The sequence below is a fragment of the Heteronotia binoei genome, chromosome 6 (genome assembly GCF_032191835.1).
Source record: "Heteronotia binoei isolate CCM8104 ecotype False Entrance Well chromosome 6, APGP_CSIRO_Hbin_v1, whole genome shotgun sequence".
NCBI classification, from domain to species: Eukaryota; Metazoa; Chordata; class Lepidosauria; order Squamata; family Gekkonidae; genus Heteronotia; species Heteronotia binoei.
Window position 1 is genome coordinate 129210608 of NC_083228.1, and position 17314 is coordinate 129227921.

The window sequence follows — 17314 nt, forward strand, 5'->3', positions numbered from 1 at the left end:
TCAGGCGATTTTTGGTTATACTGAAGAGGAATAATGTTGAGATTAAGCGGGGAAGACTATGTCGTGTCTGAGATGAAAACTGTGAGGAAAAGATTGGGGATGGAGCCTGGGGTGCACAGAGACCTCAGTGAGGTACTGTGCCATAGAAGCCGTCCTCCAAAGCATCCATTTTCTCCAAGGGAAGTGATCTCTATAGTCTGAAGATAAGCTGTAATTCCAGGGGATCCCTGTGTCCCACCTGGAGGTGGGCTGCCCTATGAAGAAATGACCACAGTCCAATTCTCGAATCTGTGATGCCAGCATCCTTTGCACAGTTGCTAGTACAAATGCTGAAATTTGATAAAAGGTTGATGATGTTGTGAAGGTATATAAGTATCACTTGTGGCTATAATAATGGTGCAGGCATTCAAGATCAGGGGGTTCTAGTTAAGTATTATCAGGTTTTGTGCTTTAAACTTCTTGGGCTGTAGCCTGCGGTTGCGTTCTGCCACTAGGAAGGATGACATTTTTGCCAGTTTTCCTCACCCACTGAGTGTCACCATACGCTGTCTCCCCGCAATGTTCCCTCGAACTCAAGCTTTCTGAATTTCAGAGAGTGGTCATGGTGGGGTATAGCAGAAGGCAGAGCCAGGAATATCCCATGCTACAGCCTCTGTTCTACTGGCAGTTTTTAATCATATTTCATTTCCCCTGGATTGGCAATTGGAGCGCCGGTTAGTATCCCTGAAGGTGCTGGGTTTGGGCCAAGGGACTTCTGGCTGGTGACCCATACTTTACAACTGTGAAATTACATTTGCTTCGGGTTACACAAGTAACAGCTGGTAATGTGTACTTTTTTACTTTTTTCACTTATAACTTTTCAAGGCCGATGCTTTTATTGGCACTGTTTCGCTGTGAATGTACTTTTTTCTTTTTTTTTTAACGTGGACTATATGCTAAATAGGTATGCAAAGGAGGGAAGGGCATTTGAAAGTATTTTGGTTATATCAAAATTAAATGGCTTGGTGTTGCATGGATAAGACAGCCCAGATATTTAAGGGGCACATATGCAAATTAGCCACATATACTAATGCAAATGCAAATTAGTCACATCGGATAGGATTATCTTTCCCTTGGGTTTTTACTCTCTTTTTCTGGATGGGGAACCATGTAAACTCTAATAACGGTCCATTCCTGATTGCTAGCAGTGTGAACCTTGTGTCTCTTCTCCTTATTTTACAACGTGCATGTTCAGTGTTTGTGCTCTGATTGTACTTCTCCTGTTTTCATGTCTGTATGGGCTGCAAACCAGGGCTGGGCCCCGCTCCACACACACAAGAGAAATTTTGATGTCCAAGATCCATTTTAAAATGCTTTGAAGGAAGTGGTGTGGGGGTTTGAGGGGATTGTGCTGTTCTGCTTTTGAAAGACTTTTCAAACCTTCCAGTTTTACTTACAAAAAAAAAATGAAGAATCGCACATTAAAAAAAAGATCAGATGGGTCTGTTTAAGTCTAATTGTAATGTATCAGTTTCATTTTCTTGCCTTCTGTACTGCAGGTGGTCATATGCATTTAGATCTGCTTTGTTCCAAGTAAGGCTGGGATTTGGTGGTTTGCTCTTGATTGTCTTTCAGAATGACATGGCACTCAGTTTAGCATGTGGCAATTCAAACACAGTACAACATTTCTTTAGACTTGCCCTATTGTATAAAGTTGGTGGAGACTAGATGTGAATGACAAGAAATAATCTTCTAAAATAAGCTTCCTACAATATCTGAAACTTGCTGTTGAGCTACGGATCCTCTGGTTATGCCTTGCTCTTGAAAACAGTGGAGAGAGTGTATCTGTGGAGCACAAGGTCTTGTCACTCTGTGCCATACCTCTGATGAGGCTTCAAGGGGTAAATTTAGGCTATGGGATGAGGCTAAGTGATTTACAGGAGAAGAGATTCCTAGTCTGACTCTTGGGATCCCTTTCTAGCCACAAGAATCCAGTCCTCCCTTCAGAGTGGTTGAGTATTCTGTTTAACTAGGAGTCTGCCTGGTGCTGACAACTCCTCACAGAGAGTTTTGCCTCACAAAAAGTGCCTGGCTGTGACTCCCTTCTGACCAAGAACTCTCTCGCTAACAAGCTTTAATTCACTTCTGTCTCCCAAAGGAACTCAGCGGCAGTGGCTGTTCTCAGCTGCTTTCCAGTTGCTTCACACAGCAACTCTTCAGCTTCAGTACCCAGTCTCTACTTCACTGTTCAGTACACAAGCTCCAACTCCAGTCTGAACTCTGAGGCATTTTTTCCTTCTGGCCAGCCCCTTCAATTTGCTACATTCTCATTTCCATGGCTGCGGCCCAGCCAATCATTGGCAAGGCTGTTCCCAGCTTCCAGGCTAACTTGCCTGAGTCCGTTACACCCCCAAATTCCAATACCAGTATGGTATTTGGATTCTGGTTTGTTTGGAAATTCCAATTCACCCCCCCCCCCCCGCTCCATTATACTTTATGGGACCATTATGTTCTGGGGTATCCAGGGGTTTGGAGGGCTGTTTTTGAGATTACCACATTTTCAGCATCATTTGTGGTACCTCTCTCCAAAACATCAGGGGGTCCAATTATGTGGGCCCCCAAAGAAAGTGCCCCCATCTTCCATTGTTTCCAATGGTGGTGAGGGGGAATAGCAAAAAAAAAAGGACTAATGGCAAACCAGAGAGTCTCTGCAGTAGAAACTGAAAGGGAGGGGGATTTTTTCAAGCCTCACAGAACCAGGGCAAAAAAACTCATTCTTTGCAACCAATTTATGGGAACCCAAAAGTGTTTGCAAGGCACAGAGGTAGTCTGCCACTTTCCTGGCCCTGCATATAAATCCTGGACTTCCTTGGTGGTCTCCCAAGCACTAACCAGGACTCACCCTGCTTAGCTTCTGAGATCCATCATGACCAGGCTGGCCTGGGCCATCCGGGTCAGGAAAATTGGTAAGCAGTGCAAGCATTTGACAAGCAGTAACTTCAGTTTAGCAATCTGAGGTGACAAAGTGTATCAGGGATTGCATCAAGTAGAGGAATAAAGATTCAGTTTTGGAAATCTTTCAGTTATCTGGGGTTTTGAGCCGACATAGGTGAACTGGAACACTTCAGAAATCGTACAGGTCACATACCAGCCCAGCGACACATTGAATAGCCTTGGGTGAGTCCTTGAATCCAAATTGTTCAGCTCTCTATATATTGTATGAAGTGCAAAATATGGGCAGCTCTACAAAATAACCTAATAGTTCCCAAAATCAGGAAGGCCAACAGTTTTCTTTCAGCTATTTGCTTTGTATTAGCCTGTGGATTTTTAAAATCAGAATTTTCATTAGGAGGAGGAGGAAGAAGAGGAGGAGGAGGAGGAGGATGATGGATTTATATCCCGCCCTCCACTCCGAAGAGTCTCAGAACGGCTCACAATCTCCTTTACCTTCCTCCCCCACAACAGACGCCCTGTGAGGTGGGTGGGGCTGGAGAGGGCTCTCACAGCAGCTGCCCTTTCAAGGACAACCTCTGCCAGAGCTCTGGCTGACCCAAGGCCATTCCAGCAGGTGCAAGTGGAGGAGTGGGGAATCAAACCCGGTTCTCCCAGATGAGAGTCGGCACACATAACCACTACACCAAACTGGCTCTCCAGATAGTCTTTGTTCATTGCTTTATCAGTATTCATTGTGCCCTAAGATTTTTAAGTACTAATCATCTTTTATCTTCCATTGTAATAGATTTGGACCCTTAACTATTTAAATGGAAATCCACTTTTTAAAAAAGTAAATCTCTAGGACTCTGCAAGATTACTGACAATTTCACTACTGAATCATACCTCAAAGTTGGGGGCGGGGGGTTTCCCTTAGTATGTGGTTAGCAAAAATATCTGGGGGAAGGAATCATCAGTCGACACATGTAGGTTCAGGAAGAAGAGAGGTCTCACTTCCTCAGCCATCCCTTATATTATTTATACATTCTGTCTTGAAGCTACATATTTGCTTAGTACATAGTGTTTAAACAAACAACAGGATGCATCTGTTCAAGGGGGACAGACCATTGTTTACAGGATTCAAACGGCCATCAATTTGTCAATACTGCAAAGGTCAGCATAAAGAGTAAGTGAACAGGATGTGAGATGCCTGTGCCCTTTTGACTCTTCAGACACAATGCGGAATATGGGAGCTCCAGGCCGGTATGCCAGGCACATGGTGGCACCCAGTTCCGGTTTGTTGTCTTTGTGAGACCTGAGAACCAAGCAGTTTCTCAGGGCAGGATTCCCACATCTGGGCAGGATTTTAGGAACTGATTCTTCACACTAGGTCAGGCTAATGTGAAACAGCAGTTACTGTGCTAAGAAACTCAGACTTCATATGCCTGCTGGGAAATTGACAATAATAGAAGAAACAATTGCAGTCTTCATGGCTTAATTAAATATGCTTTACTTCCAAAGATAAAGCATGAATCGTTAAATATGTAGTCATATGGTGGGGGGGGGGGGGCGGAATCTGATGGCTGAATTCAACATTTCAAACTATATATGAAAATTAAAATGTCTAAAACTGAGAATGATCTCAGAAGTAAAAACCCTAACCCTGTACTAATTAACCAAAATCCTGATTCTTTGTACTTCTAAGAAAATAACTGGCCATATAAATGAAAGATGTTCTGTGATGTTGAGTGAAGCCGTCTGGCAGAGTCACTTGATGGTTAACCTTATTCTCCCCACCCCACCCCACCCCACCCCCAGCAAATGGTCTAGAACAGGGGTGGCCGAACTGTAGCTTGGGAGCCACTGTGACTTTCGCACAAATTATGTGGCTCTTGAGACCACCACCCCATAGGCCAGCTTGGAGAAGGCATTTGTCTCTCTAAATGGTTTTGCCAAGCCAGCTGGCAGCTTGAAGAATGCATTTAAAGTTGCTTTCTTTCCATCTCTCCTTCCCCATCTATCTTCCTTCTTTCCTTCCTCTGACATTCATGTCTTGCGGCTCTCAAACGTCTGATGTTTATTCTATATGGCTCTTAAATTAAGCAAGTTTGGCCACCCCTGGTCTAGAAATAGGTTGACTTAATTGTTCCTATGTTTAGTTTCAAAAGTACCATAGGAAAGCTATTCAGACTTCCTAAACTGAAAAAAAAATCCTGCCAGTTGCTCTTCATGAAGCTGCTTAAAGGCTAAAAGTGGGAATTGATTAGACCTTCCAAACATAACTGTAATAGTATCGAAGTGAGTTTCTGCAATTTGCAAATCTCTTGGTTTCCAAAACAACCTACTTGGGGTTCTTTTTTGCCATCAACTCCCAGCTGACCTGGCCCCACCCCACAGGGGTTTTGAGGCAATTGATGTTCAGAAGTAGCATTCCATTGCCTGTCTCTGCATGGCAACCCTGGGCCTTTGCTGGTTTCCCATCCAGACACTAGCCGGAGCCAACCCTGCTTAGTTTTTGAGATCTGACAATATTGGGCTAGCCTGGGCTCTTCAACCAGGGCTGACCTAGTCATGAGCAGCATAATATTGAAACTGCCTCTGTTTTAGAAACCCACCTTTTAAAATGTGTTCCTTAGTGCTCTGCAAAATTTCTAGGCAATCACGTCAAGCAAATTATGGGCAATCTAGATTGAACCGTATTTTCAGTAACCAAAATCAATGGATCTTGACAGCTAGTCTATGCTTTTGATTTACTAGATAACGGTATTAGTTGTAGGAGCTCATTTTGATCACCTGGAAGTCACTTATTCATCAACTTTCATTTTGGCCGTGGAGCTCGTAAAGAAAATAGTTCCTTGAAAGCTTTGGCCTTTGTAAAAATCTTTGGTTCAGGCTGCAGAGCTGCCTACAGCTATGTTCCCAGAGACCATTAGAAGCCCAGAGAGCGGAGTGACCTTTGTTAGATAAGATGCAGCTGAGTAAAAGGAGTTGCTTTGCACCAGCTACCCGATTAACATTTAGCTATGGGTCTTCACCTGTGGGAACGAGGCGAGGCCTTCATGGATCATATGCCCAGCCACACAAAGAATTATATCACCTCTCAGGGTTTTTATTGGCTCAACAAGCCTGGAGCCGATTTGAGACCCTTACCCTTACGCCAGTGAGCTTTTGCCATTCAGTATCTGCTAAGCAGCTAGCTTAGTAGCATTTTGGATTTGATGGTGACTGCTCCACCATGCAGTCACTATGCTCCCGAGAGCCATCTTGACTTGCTTGCTCGTGTGGGCCTACAGCTGCTGGCCCTGGGTATCTCTGGAGAAAGAGAGCCGCTTTGCTGCTGAAGTCTTCATCCTAAAATGGATTAACATCTGGGAACTTGGAACCTCGTCATACTGTATTAGCTATTGTATTACTTTTTTTTTTTTGCACCTTAATAAAGATAATTATATTTTTGTCTTGTGATGGTTCTTGCCTTCACTGACCTCAGATCTAATTTCAGAAACCTTGATCCAGTGATCACCTACCAGGTAACTGATATGTATTCTGTGACTCGGTCTGCAGTTCCACCCTGCAGGGTGGCTTTCTTGTTAATTCCCTAAAGGCTCTTGTCGTTTTGCTCCCAAGCTGTTGGGATAGATTTAAAGGACTGGTGACGTTTGTTGAGCCTAGGGCGAGAGCAGTCTAACTGGTATTTTTGTAACTTTGTAGCTGCTGTCCCCTAACAAAAGTCCTTAAAATATTCAATGTTCCATCTCATTTACGTGTACACGGTTAACTTGAATACAACTGGTACAGTTTGGAGGACTCCCAGTCCCAAGTGTTTATACAGATTGACTTCTTTTTTGTCATAATCAGTAGGAGACCCTGTTTTGTTCATTGGTTTTCTTTCAGTGGGGTTATGGCTATTTGGATTAGAGCTCACGTGTGACCGCCAGTTGCAATTACGTCACACCCGGATTCACGTGTTCCAAAGTCGGAAAATATGTGAATTCATCTGGGCAACTTTTGATCTCAGCCTTAGACTATCTCAAGCATAGGAACAAATTGCCTACTTCTCATTTCAGGATGAAAAACAAACATTTCCCATGCTGATTGTTCTGTAATGATGAAGCAAAAGGAATGGTGCATTGAGATGTCACAGCACTTAAGCCTTCACTGAGATTGGATCTCTTGAAACGGGATTCCATCCCTAAAACATCTCCCTCTCCCCTGCACTTTTGCTTTCATCTGGAAAGGTGATTGGCTAAAGTTGTTTTTACGCTAGCTCTTTAGTATGGAATGGATATAATCTCATGGTTTTAAAGAGAATTCGAAAAATTTTGCCGACTTATAGTCTTCTAGTGCATTTTTCTAGACCTTATTTGTGACCATGCTTCTTTATTGTAAATGTCATTGCAGTATCGGACCAGTCAAGGAACTGCTGATGTTTCATGGGGCTGTTTAAGTTTTGTGCCTCTGTTTTACAGTGGCTTCCTCAATCCATCTAAATCAGATGTCAAACATGTGGCCCAGGGGCCAGATCAGGTCCTGGAGGGCTCCTCCCAGGCCTGCGTGTGTGTGTCTTGTTGGCTGGTTATGCCAACGTTCTCCTGGGTGCAACTGGGTTTTGCCTCTCCCTTTTCTCTGTATTCATGTCTTCATGATCTAGCTTTTCTCAGTAGAAAAGCAATGTGCGCTATTTAGATGAGGAATAACAAGCCAGTGAGGTGAATTAGGCTGAGTGTGTGTGTCTAGACAAAGTTCATCCAGCACATTTCCCAGACTGGGGATTTTAACTTAGCCCTCCCATATAAGTAGGCTGATAATGATCACTATACATTGGTGTGTCTCTATTCTTGCACTGCCACATAAGAGTTGTAGTTCTTTCTCTGGGGAAGGCTAGTTTTGTAGACAAACACATAGCCCTCAGATACACCTGAACAACACCTAAACAGCATACTTAGGATTGCTACAGCATTGACATTGTCTCCAGATTTTGATGCAATAATTCAGACTAAGAGATGTCAGAGACCGTTAAATAAACAAAATATTGCAAGAGTGCTAATATTTTAAGCACGTTTTAAGGTGTGTTTTAAAACACTTTTATAAATTTATCTCTGTGCTACCTGGCATTACATTTTATGACACACAGCCTGGCCTGACAAGGTGTGTCAGATCTGGCCCTTATAACAAATAAGTTTGACACCCCTGGTTTAAATAGCCCCTTCCTATTCACTCCAGGCGGCTGCAGCATTTCTGAATCAAACTTTCTCAGTTCCCATGCATGGGGGTTCAATTACAGCTTTTCTGGCAGTGAAAGTGATTGCTCGCTCATTTTTCTTTTTCCTGATCATCATTTCATAACCATGTTAATTATAACCAAAGAAAAGGGCAGTCTCTGAAGAGAAAAGCTAGGCACCTCCAGGAACAAGTTTGGTATGCCTTTAAGAACATAAGAGAAGCCATGTTGGATCAGGCCAGTGTGTTACACAGTGGCTAAAACTCAGGTGCCATCAGGCTGTCCACTAGCAGGTCCCTCACTGTTTGTAAGGAAATGCTTGGTGCTTGAACATGGATCTTCAGTTACAGTGGCTCTGTTGATGTATATTTCTGTTTGGGGGGTGCATCTAGTAGTTCTGCTTAAGCCTTGGCCTTACTGTGTGCCAAATGTCTATTTACCCATGAGTTTGGGTGGAGACTCATAAAGTGGAGACATGAATCTTGCCCATTGCAGCACACAACTCCAGCTTCTTATTCATGCAAATAGGAAGGAATCAAACCTGAGAAAGCTTCCTATGAATGCTCTGAAAGGCTGCACATCTTGGGCAACAGAGTAATATCTCCTTGTTGAGCTCAGGTGTGTGGGGAGTTTTGATACTGAAGAGTTTCTAAGTTTAAAGGTGGATGTCATCTAAATGCTCAAGCAGGGCTGGCAAAGTTTCAGACTGAACATTCACAATCAGAATTTAACATACAGTACCAAGAGAACGCCTTCATTGCCTTGATTTTTTTCCCCTGGTTCATTTTATCTGGATTGTTTAGGAAGCATTGTTTAAAAAGTTACTGAAGGAATGTTGAGGGGTATGCTCCAGTGCACAGGCCTTGGAGAGGTTCTAGTTGTTATAACTCCACACAATTCCCTTCATTTTAGCTAGGGTGTTATTGTCCATAGAGATGCCAACAAATGTTCTAATAAATGTTTCGTTTACCTAAACTGGCTATTTACATTGTTCATTTCAGTATTACATCACTCATGAACATGCCAGCAATGTGGATATTCCGAGCTTTTTTGTAGCAGGAAGTCCTTTGCATGTTAGGCCACACACCCCTGATGTAGCCAATCCTCCAGAAACTTACAGGGCTCTTAGTACAGGGCCTACTGTAAGCTCCAGGAGGACTGGCTACATCAGGGGTGTGTGGCCTAAACATGCAAAGGAGTTCCTGCTACAAAAATAAAAAGCAAGCCCTAAGCTTCCTGGTGGGAATCCTTGACATGTACCTGCTATGGAGAGAGAAGACATGGAACTCTAATGGACAGACAATAATGCCTGCAAGTTACAGTGGAGGCATTTATTTCCCTGGAACTTGCAAGCTTTTCTTTTTTCTAAAGCTGTGCCAAGCTAACTGCAATGTGATCCTTGGACCACTAGAAAGTACAGTCTGTCATTTCAGTGCCCTCCAAAGGAAACCTTTTTCTTTTTAAATGACATTCCCACCTGACTTGCTCAAGAATGTATCTGCTAATGCCAGGGCTCTCAAATGTCTTGGCTGAAGTGGAGATTACTAACAAAGCAAAACAATACAAAGCCAGAGGATAAAAACATAATTCAGGGGCGGGGGGGGAGATATCTGCCTCTCCAGAGCTTTCAAAGGGAAGGGCGATACAGGCTTGCTCGTGTTCTTTCCATCCTTGAGCTGGACATGCACTAGTCCCATCTAACGGTCTTTGAGTCTAAACTGCAAGGGAAGGCCTGAGCAAGAATATAGTGCTTTATCTCAAGCTGGGTTTTGTTGCTGGTTATGGTCAAATGTTGACCTTAGGAATGACAGGCAGGAAGTTGCCCTGGCCCAGTTAAGGGCTGGAGATGGTTCCCTATCCTTGAGTACCCACTGAAGGGGAAGGCTTCGGTAACATTCTTTTAACTGCTGGACATGTGTTGCGTCCAGTGATCTCAGATGGTCCCTCAGCCTTTTTTTTGTATACACAGCCACCTGATTGCCCAACGTGAACATAACTTACATTATTACAGGGGGAATTAAGGTTAAACTCTTTCTAAATAATGTGGAAGTTACTGGAGTTTAGCAACCACTGCAACATGGGGGAGTAGGGTTGTGTTTAAATGGAAGAATACACTTTTGTAGCTGGTCAGTCACAGTGCAATCTAGAGGACAGTAAACATGGGCGCTGGGTCGAGAATATCTGAACTGTATATTGTATCCCTCCAAGGATTCCCTCATTTCTGGTAACAGGATATTGGTTGTTGAGGCTGATATCCAGGGCTGGCCCTGCCACTAGGCAACCTAGGCCAGGGATGGCCAACAATAGCTCTCCAGATGTTTTTTGCCCACAACTCCCATCAGCCCCAGCCATTGGCCATGCTGCCTGGGGCTGATGGGAGTTGTAGGCAAAAAACATCTGGAGAGCCACCGTTGGCCACCCCTGACCTAGGCAACTGCCTAGGGCGCCGGTCTTCTCAGGGTGCTCCCATGTGACTTGGTGACGTTATCAGTGCGGGGTGGGAGGGACCAGAAGTTAGCCTTGCCTAATTTGCAGTCTAGGGCCAGCCCTGCTGACATTGGCAGAAGAGCTCTCTTCCTACCCTACTCCGCAGTGCTTTTCCCAGAGGGTAGAGCAGGCTTTGCACTTGAGAAAAAGCTGTTCTGAATCCTTGGGAGAGAATTACGCAAATCAAACGAATAAACTGATATTTACCACTAGACTACCAGCCTTCTGTTTTGATTTGGAGATGTCAGCCATACTTCTAAAACCTCACTTTGCCATTTGAAAAAAACAAACCCTAAAATGTCAGCAATTTATCCAATCATCTTGTTGCCCAGGTTAAGTTTATCCATTGATTGGGGTGATCAGGTAACTAGGTATTTACATGTCTGATGTAAATAATGCCAAAATTCAAAGGTGCACACACAAAATGTGGAGGGAGTAATCTGAATTTTAAATGATGTTCCAGTGATGAATGAGATCTTGAGTGTTACTGGAGCTGTAAAGAAAAGCAAGGTAATATTTAAAGCAGGTGATTCGGTTATTCATTTTACAACGGCAAACCTATGGCAAGAAAACTATTGTCTATACAGTAATGCCAACCTCTGCTGAACTTTGGTCTAAACTTAAGAACATAAGAGAAGCCATGTTGGATCAGGTCAATGGCCCATCCAGTTCAACACTCTGTGTCACACAGTGCCCAAAAAAACCAGGTGTCATCAGGAGGTCCATCAGTGGGACCAGGACACTAGAAGTCCTCACACTGTTGCCCCTCCCAAGCACCAAGAATACAGATCATCACTTGCCCCAGAGTTCCATCTATACCCTGTGGCTAAGAGCCACTGATGGACCTCTGCTCCATATGTTTATCCAATTCCCTCTTGAAGCTGTCTATGCTTGCAGCCACCACCACTTCCTGTGGCAGTGAATTCCATGTGCTAATCACTCTTTGGGTGAAGAAGTACTTCCTTTTATCCGTTCTTCCATGTATGTTGACTGGATCCAAAGGTGCCCTTCCACTATGGCTGCCAACTCTAACTTGGGAAATTCCTGGAGTTTTAGAGGTGGTACTCAGGGAAGTTGCTCAGTTGGGATGTGAGGTCATGGAGTCCATCCTCCAAAGCTTCCATTTCCTCCCTGGGAACTGATCTCTGTAGTCTGGAGATCAGTTGTAATTCTAGGAGAACCCCAGGCCCACCTGGAGGTGGGGCCACCATACCTTCCACTAACAGAAGAATGGGTTGCAAGAAGATGTTGGTAGAAGACTCCTTCCATGAATAAACAATTCATCTGCCAACAAAGATATCTTTGGATCCAATCCCACAATGTTTAGGCATTACTAAATATTTATTTGGAGTCAAGTGGATGTTAGAAGGTGTTCACGCCACTAGAAACAACAGAGTGGAGGAGAGGGTGGTGACAGCCATCATAAAAGAGGCAGAAGAGAGACGAGACAATTGGAAAAGTGGGTAACAATGAGCCAAGGGTCTCGAGGTAGGCTAAACAGTAGGGTCTTGAGATAAAGGATTTACAGGAGCAAGAGAAGGCAGCCTGAGAAACAGTCCCAAGTATACCCTGACTGGGAATGGAAAAAAAGATGGGAAACAGTTAAACTTGAGTAGAGTGAAGGAAATAGCAGTAAGGGATGAGAGAGAGGTCGGGTTTAAACTCTCCTGCTGTGATAGAACATTGTTTAAACAACTGCTTTTACATTGATGAGATCTGCAGAGTATCCATGTGGCCAATGCAATGTTGTGCTCAGACTACTTGCATTCTTCCTGAACTGAATTTGGTCACTCTTTTAACACAGTATTTACTTCAAGGTTAATTCAAGAACTGGAGGGAGGGGAGTCCTTTTGATGCATTCCTGTGGAGGATGCTGAATCGAGTTATCATGTTCACCTGTCATATGGTAAAGTTCATTGCAAAATTATTTATATATTTATACCCTGCTTTCTTGCCTGTAGTGGCTTTGTGGGTGCTTCCCCCTCCTCCATTTTGCCCTTACCACAAGCTAATGAGAGACAGTGACTGCTCCAAGGCCACCCACTGAACTTCTGTGACTCAACATGGATTCAAAGCTGGGTTTCCCAGATGCTAGTCTGACACTCTAACCTGCAGCAAATATTTGTCATGAATGCATTCCCTATTTGGTGTTAGCTAGTCTTTACCATGCCCAATTAAAAGTCTTCATCTTAGGTTGCCTTTAATTCATCACCAGAGTCCATAGTTTCCTGCATTTCTGGTGTCTGAGCCTAAATATATATAGGCTTGTGTTTGTGTTGATTACTTGATTCTAGTACTGCAGTGACTTTTGCTGTGTCTCTCTTAGGCGCCTGTAAAATTAGGTGACAGTAATCACAATTTTCTGTGAGCTGGTATAGCAGAGAATAGTGGCTATCTCACTAACAGTGCAACTCTGTGCCTGTCTACTCAGAATTAAATCCTGTGAAGTTCAGTGGTGTTAGCTGCTGAGTTTCAGGACAAAGCATGCAGTACAAAGAACACTGTAAAGTTCCTTCTGGGGGTGCAGAGTTGGGCACCCCCTTGTGATTCAATGACATTATCAGTGCAGTGGGGGCAAACCTTGTTTTGTGTGTGTGTGTGTTTGACTGATGGGTAAAATTACTTTTGTGCCTGTCCTATAGTTTTCTTAATATCCAGCCATTGTTCAGGGGGTTTCAAACATTATTCACCATGTGGAATTGTGGAGCTGTGTGACCTATCCCTCCTTTCATTCACCATATGTTTAGTTGAAGGTCTAAGCAGCATCTATATGTATACAAGTGTACCCTTTTAGGGAGCTCTCTCCACAGTCAGGAACCCTTGTTTGCCAAGATTCTTGATTGCTTAAAACCCCACCACCACACACACGAATGTGTATGTGTACAGTCAGGCCTCCGTTTTAGCGTGAGCTCACAGAAGCACAGCTCCTGAACCTTTCTGAGAGTTCCACCTCCTTGTCCATGGAATAGTAGGTGCAGCTGCATAACAATTCCTGGATGAGCTCCACCACCTATTTTTCTACAAAACGGCCCCCGTGTACAGTTATATGCATGTGCACTCTTAGACTTTCATGTCATTGGAGGAAGAGCCACTTCAGTCTTAGGTTGGAAGAAGTCTGTAGAGTGGCAGGACTCAAGCTATTGAGTAGAAGTTAAGGGTTGAGGGATAGGATCAGGGGCCTGGAGACCAAGCCTTCTGAGGAAAGGCAGAGGAACTTGGGAAGGTTCAGTCTACAGAAGAGGAGGTTGAGGGGGAATATGATTGCTTTCTATAAGTATTTGAAGGGCTATCACTTAGAGGAGAGCAGGGAGCTGTTCCTGTTAGCAACAGAGGACTTGCAATAATGGGTTTAAATTAATGGTGGGAAGGTAGCAGCTGGATATTAGGAAGGCCTTTTTTACCATAAGAGTTGTTCAATAGTGGAATCAGCTACTGAGGGAGGTGGTGAGCTCCCCTCATTGGCAGTCTTTAAGAAGTAGCTGGACAAACACTTGTCAGGGATGCTGTAGGCTAATCCTTCATTGAGCAGGTGGTTGGACTAGATGGCCTGTTTGGCACCTTCCAACACTGATTCTATTATTCTAGGATGTTAAAAGCATGTCTGAAAAGAGCTTAGTTTACAGTTTTGTTTTGTTCTTTGCTTCTTCCCTCACATTCACCCACCCACTATTTCAACTAGCTAATGACGTTCCATCATGTCCTTAAGCGTACCTGATGCAATCATAGAGTGGTCCTCAACAGTGCCCATTCAGAACTTCAGAGCTGCTCGTATGGCCTGGCATGCTGCCCTCTTGACCTCTAAGGCCCTCTCAGGCTGGCCTGACTGATAGACGGCTACCTGAACCTGAACTTCTGGCTCAGTCCCATCTTGATCTACCAGTAAGTCAGAGCAGAAGAACCCATCTAGCAGGCACCTCAGCCACCGCCTCGCCCGGGCCTCCTGTTCTGGGTCCAGGCTCGGGTCCGGATCCATCTGTACGACCACCCCAACCAGGGCCACTGGTGTGTAGTAGATACAGGTCTTCAGCTTGTGTAGCATTTCAGCCAGGCGATCCAGTTGGTCCCAAGATTTTAAGAAAGGGGCTCTGCACAGGAAGAAGATTAGCTGGGAATATATTCTTTCCTGTTGCCTCAAACAGCCGTTTTCGTGAGCTGGCTGGGGCCTCTCGGGCCTTTGGCTGCTTGCTTGATCACAGCAGATCACTGAGCTAGTCACATGAAAAGCTGGTATAGGGAAGTTGGCAAAGACTTCTTGGCGGAACTCCTCCACCACTGCCTGGCTTTGCAGTTCCCCAAGCAAGTGCACGTTGCCCCCCATCATAAACTGAAGGGTCACAAACTCCAGCTCCAGCTTTTCCTCATGAGGAAGGTCAGAGCTGGAAACAACTGACAACAGGTCTCTGACGAGTTTGAGGCCTGCTTCTTGGCCTTCGCTGTCCTGATCAGTCAGCCTCCCATGAGTTCTCCCAACTTGTTCTGTAATCTCCTCCCAGGATCTTCCAACCTGTATCAAGATCTTCTTTTGGGTTCCTGAAGTCCACCCTTTGAACACATTTTGGCCTGCTATGATGGGTTCAGGGTTCCTGGTCAAGGTTTCTGCAGCCTGCTCCAGAACAGCTTCCTGTGCTCCTTGAACTTGCTCTTTGATCTTTGGCCTGGCTCCTCCAGCCACCCCCATGACAAACTCAGGATCCCTTCCCATTTCCACTGAGATCTCCTGTTGAAATATTCCATCTGTAGCTTCATCTTGTGGTGTTTCTGTCTTCTCTACAATACCATCTCGATCTCTTTCCTCCAGCTCTGTGACCTGTTCCCAAAATGTTCCATTAAGCTCCCGGATGTTCTCCTCAGCATCTGTTTCTGGGACCTCCTCTTGGATTCCTCCCTCTTGCTCCATTGCCCTTAGGCGTTTTCTTTCTCCTGAACATTTCCCCTGATCCTCCTCTGACTGACTTCTTGTTACCTAGACCCATGGGCCCCTTGTGTCACAATATGCATTGATTTGACTCACCTAACACCTGATGACTTTGACTCTGGGTGACCTTGGGTCTTGTTTGTAAACAGAAGACATTTTTCTAGTCAAATACAGCAGCTATATAAAAAATGATGGCACTCACTTGGTCATGTTTTATTATAGAGAAGCAATATAGTTCCTAGTTTCTGCAATCTGTCAGTGTTTCAAATTAATCTTTGCATGAATTTACCCCTGTTGAGGTTCTGTTGGTAACATGCCCTGTATTCCAATATTAAGATCTGCTTCACATAAGCAAACTTTTGGAGTTTAATATTTGCTAACTCGTTCTGGTGGAGACAGATTTCCTGTCTGAAGAACGAGAGCCATACCTTGGACTGGGGTTTCTGTGACCCAACTCCCTTTCCCTGGCTGCAGCTTATATGGCAGCTGAGGGGGCACCCAAGTGCCGCACTAGGGTCTGATTTGGATTGGGATCACAGAACCAGGAGGGGCTTCAGTATCCCCACCCCGCAGTACTATTTTTCCAAGCTGGAACTGCTCTGGATAGCATTATTTGCGTCGTTGTGGGGCTGCATCACTACAGGACAAAAAGTGACCCTCATAGGGTTGCCAGCACTGGTTTGAGAAATCCCTGGAGATTTGGTGGTAGAGTCTGGGGAGGGTGGTCTTTGGGAAGGGACCTCAGTGGGGTACAATGCCATACATTCCACCCTCCAAAGCAGCGATTTGTTCAAAATGGAATCTTTGTTGTCTGGAGATCAATTTTAATTCTGGGGGATCTCCACACCCTACCTGAAGGCTGGTAACTCTACTCCCAGTGCAGTTTCAGCTGGGGATAACAAGCATTGGGGGGAGGGGAGGAGCCAGAGCTCCTCTTTCTCCAACACTGCAGCCCCAACCTGAATCAGATCTCATGGTGCTTGAGGAAGTAATTTCCTTGAAGCTGCTAGGGGCTGCAAGACAGTTAGTTGGGTCAGCGTTCCCCCTTTCCCCTTGTGGATAAATTAATAACGCAGTTTGATCCTAGTGGGATAGAGTAATTGGATCCAGTTTGTGGCTACTGCACATTTCATACCTTCTATTGCCCTGCCCTTCTCACACTTAAATACTCATCCAACTGCCTGCGTTTGAAGGTATATGGTCCCATGACCAATCCAAATTAAAATTGTTTGTTAAGGTTAACTGATTTGTTTGTGGTCTTAAGACCAGCATACCATTTAACCAGACACAGAATACAGTAATAAAAATTCAAATTTAAAGAACTTTTAAAATACAATTCCTGTAATTTAAGAATGCAGAGAATTTAGCAACTTGACATGCGATCTTATAATTTTTATCAGATAAAAACCAGTAAAGCCTTGCTTTGTGTTTATATGGCCATGGATCATGTCAAGTAATGGGGTAATAATTCTAAAATGAGCCTCCCTGTAAAATGGGCAGTTAAGGAACATCCGTTCTACAGACTTAACCTCCCCTAAGGGAGTTTGTTAGGGTTGCCAAATTCCTGGGAATCTGGGGGTGAAGCCTGAAGAGGGCAGAGTTTGGGGACAGACCTCAGCAGGTTATATCGCCAGAGTCCACCCTCCAAAGCACCCCTTCCCTCTTGGTTTCCAGGACTGGACACCATTCCCTGCCTGTTTTTCTCTCACTGCAACCATCAGCAGTGGCAGGTTAAGTGAGTATAGCAAACAGCCTGAGGCACAGGCAATTGGCAAGTCTACAAC

The 17314-nt window shown here is 44.4% G+C and overlaps 1 protein-coding gene across 1 annotated transcript; it reads right to left on the reverse strand.

Annotated features, from left to right (window-relative positions):
• Positions 1–10901: 10901 nt before the first annotated feature.
• On the reverse strand, positions 10902–15655 carry LOC132573406 (uncharacterized). The gene is made up of 2 exons (XM_060240911.1): positions 14327–15655; positions 10902–11108 (listed from the first exon to the last, which is right to left on the reverse strand). The coding sequence occupies exon 1, from the start codon at positions 15510–15512 to the stop codon at positions 14364–14366; it is 1149 nt and encodes a 382-aa protein (XP_060096894.1). The 5' UTR covers positions 15513–15655; the 3' UTR covers positions 10902–11108; positions 14327–14363.
• Positions 15656–17314: the final 1659 nt, after the last annotated feature.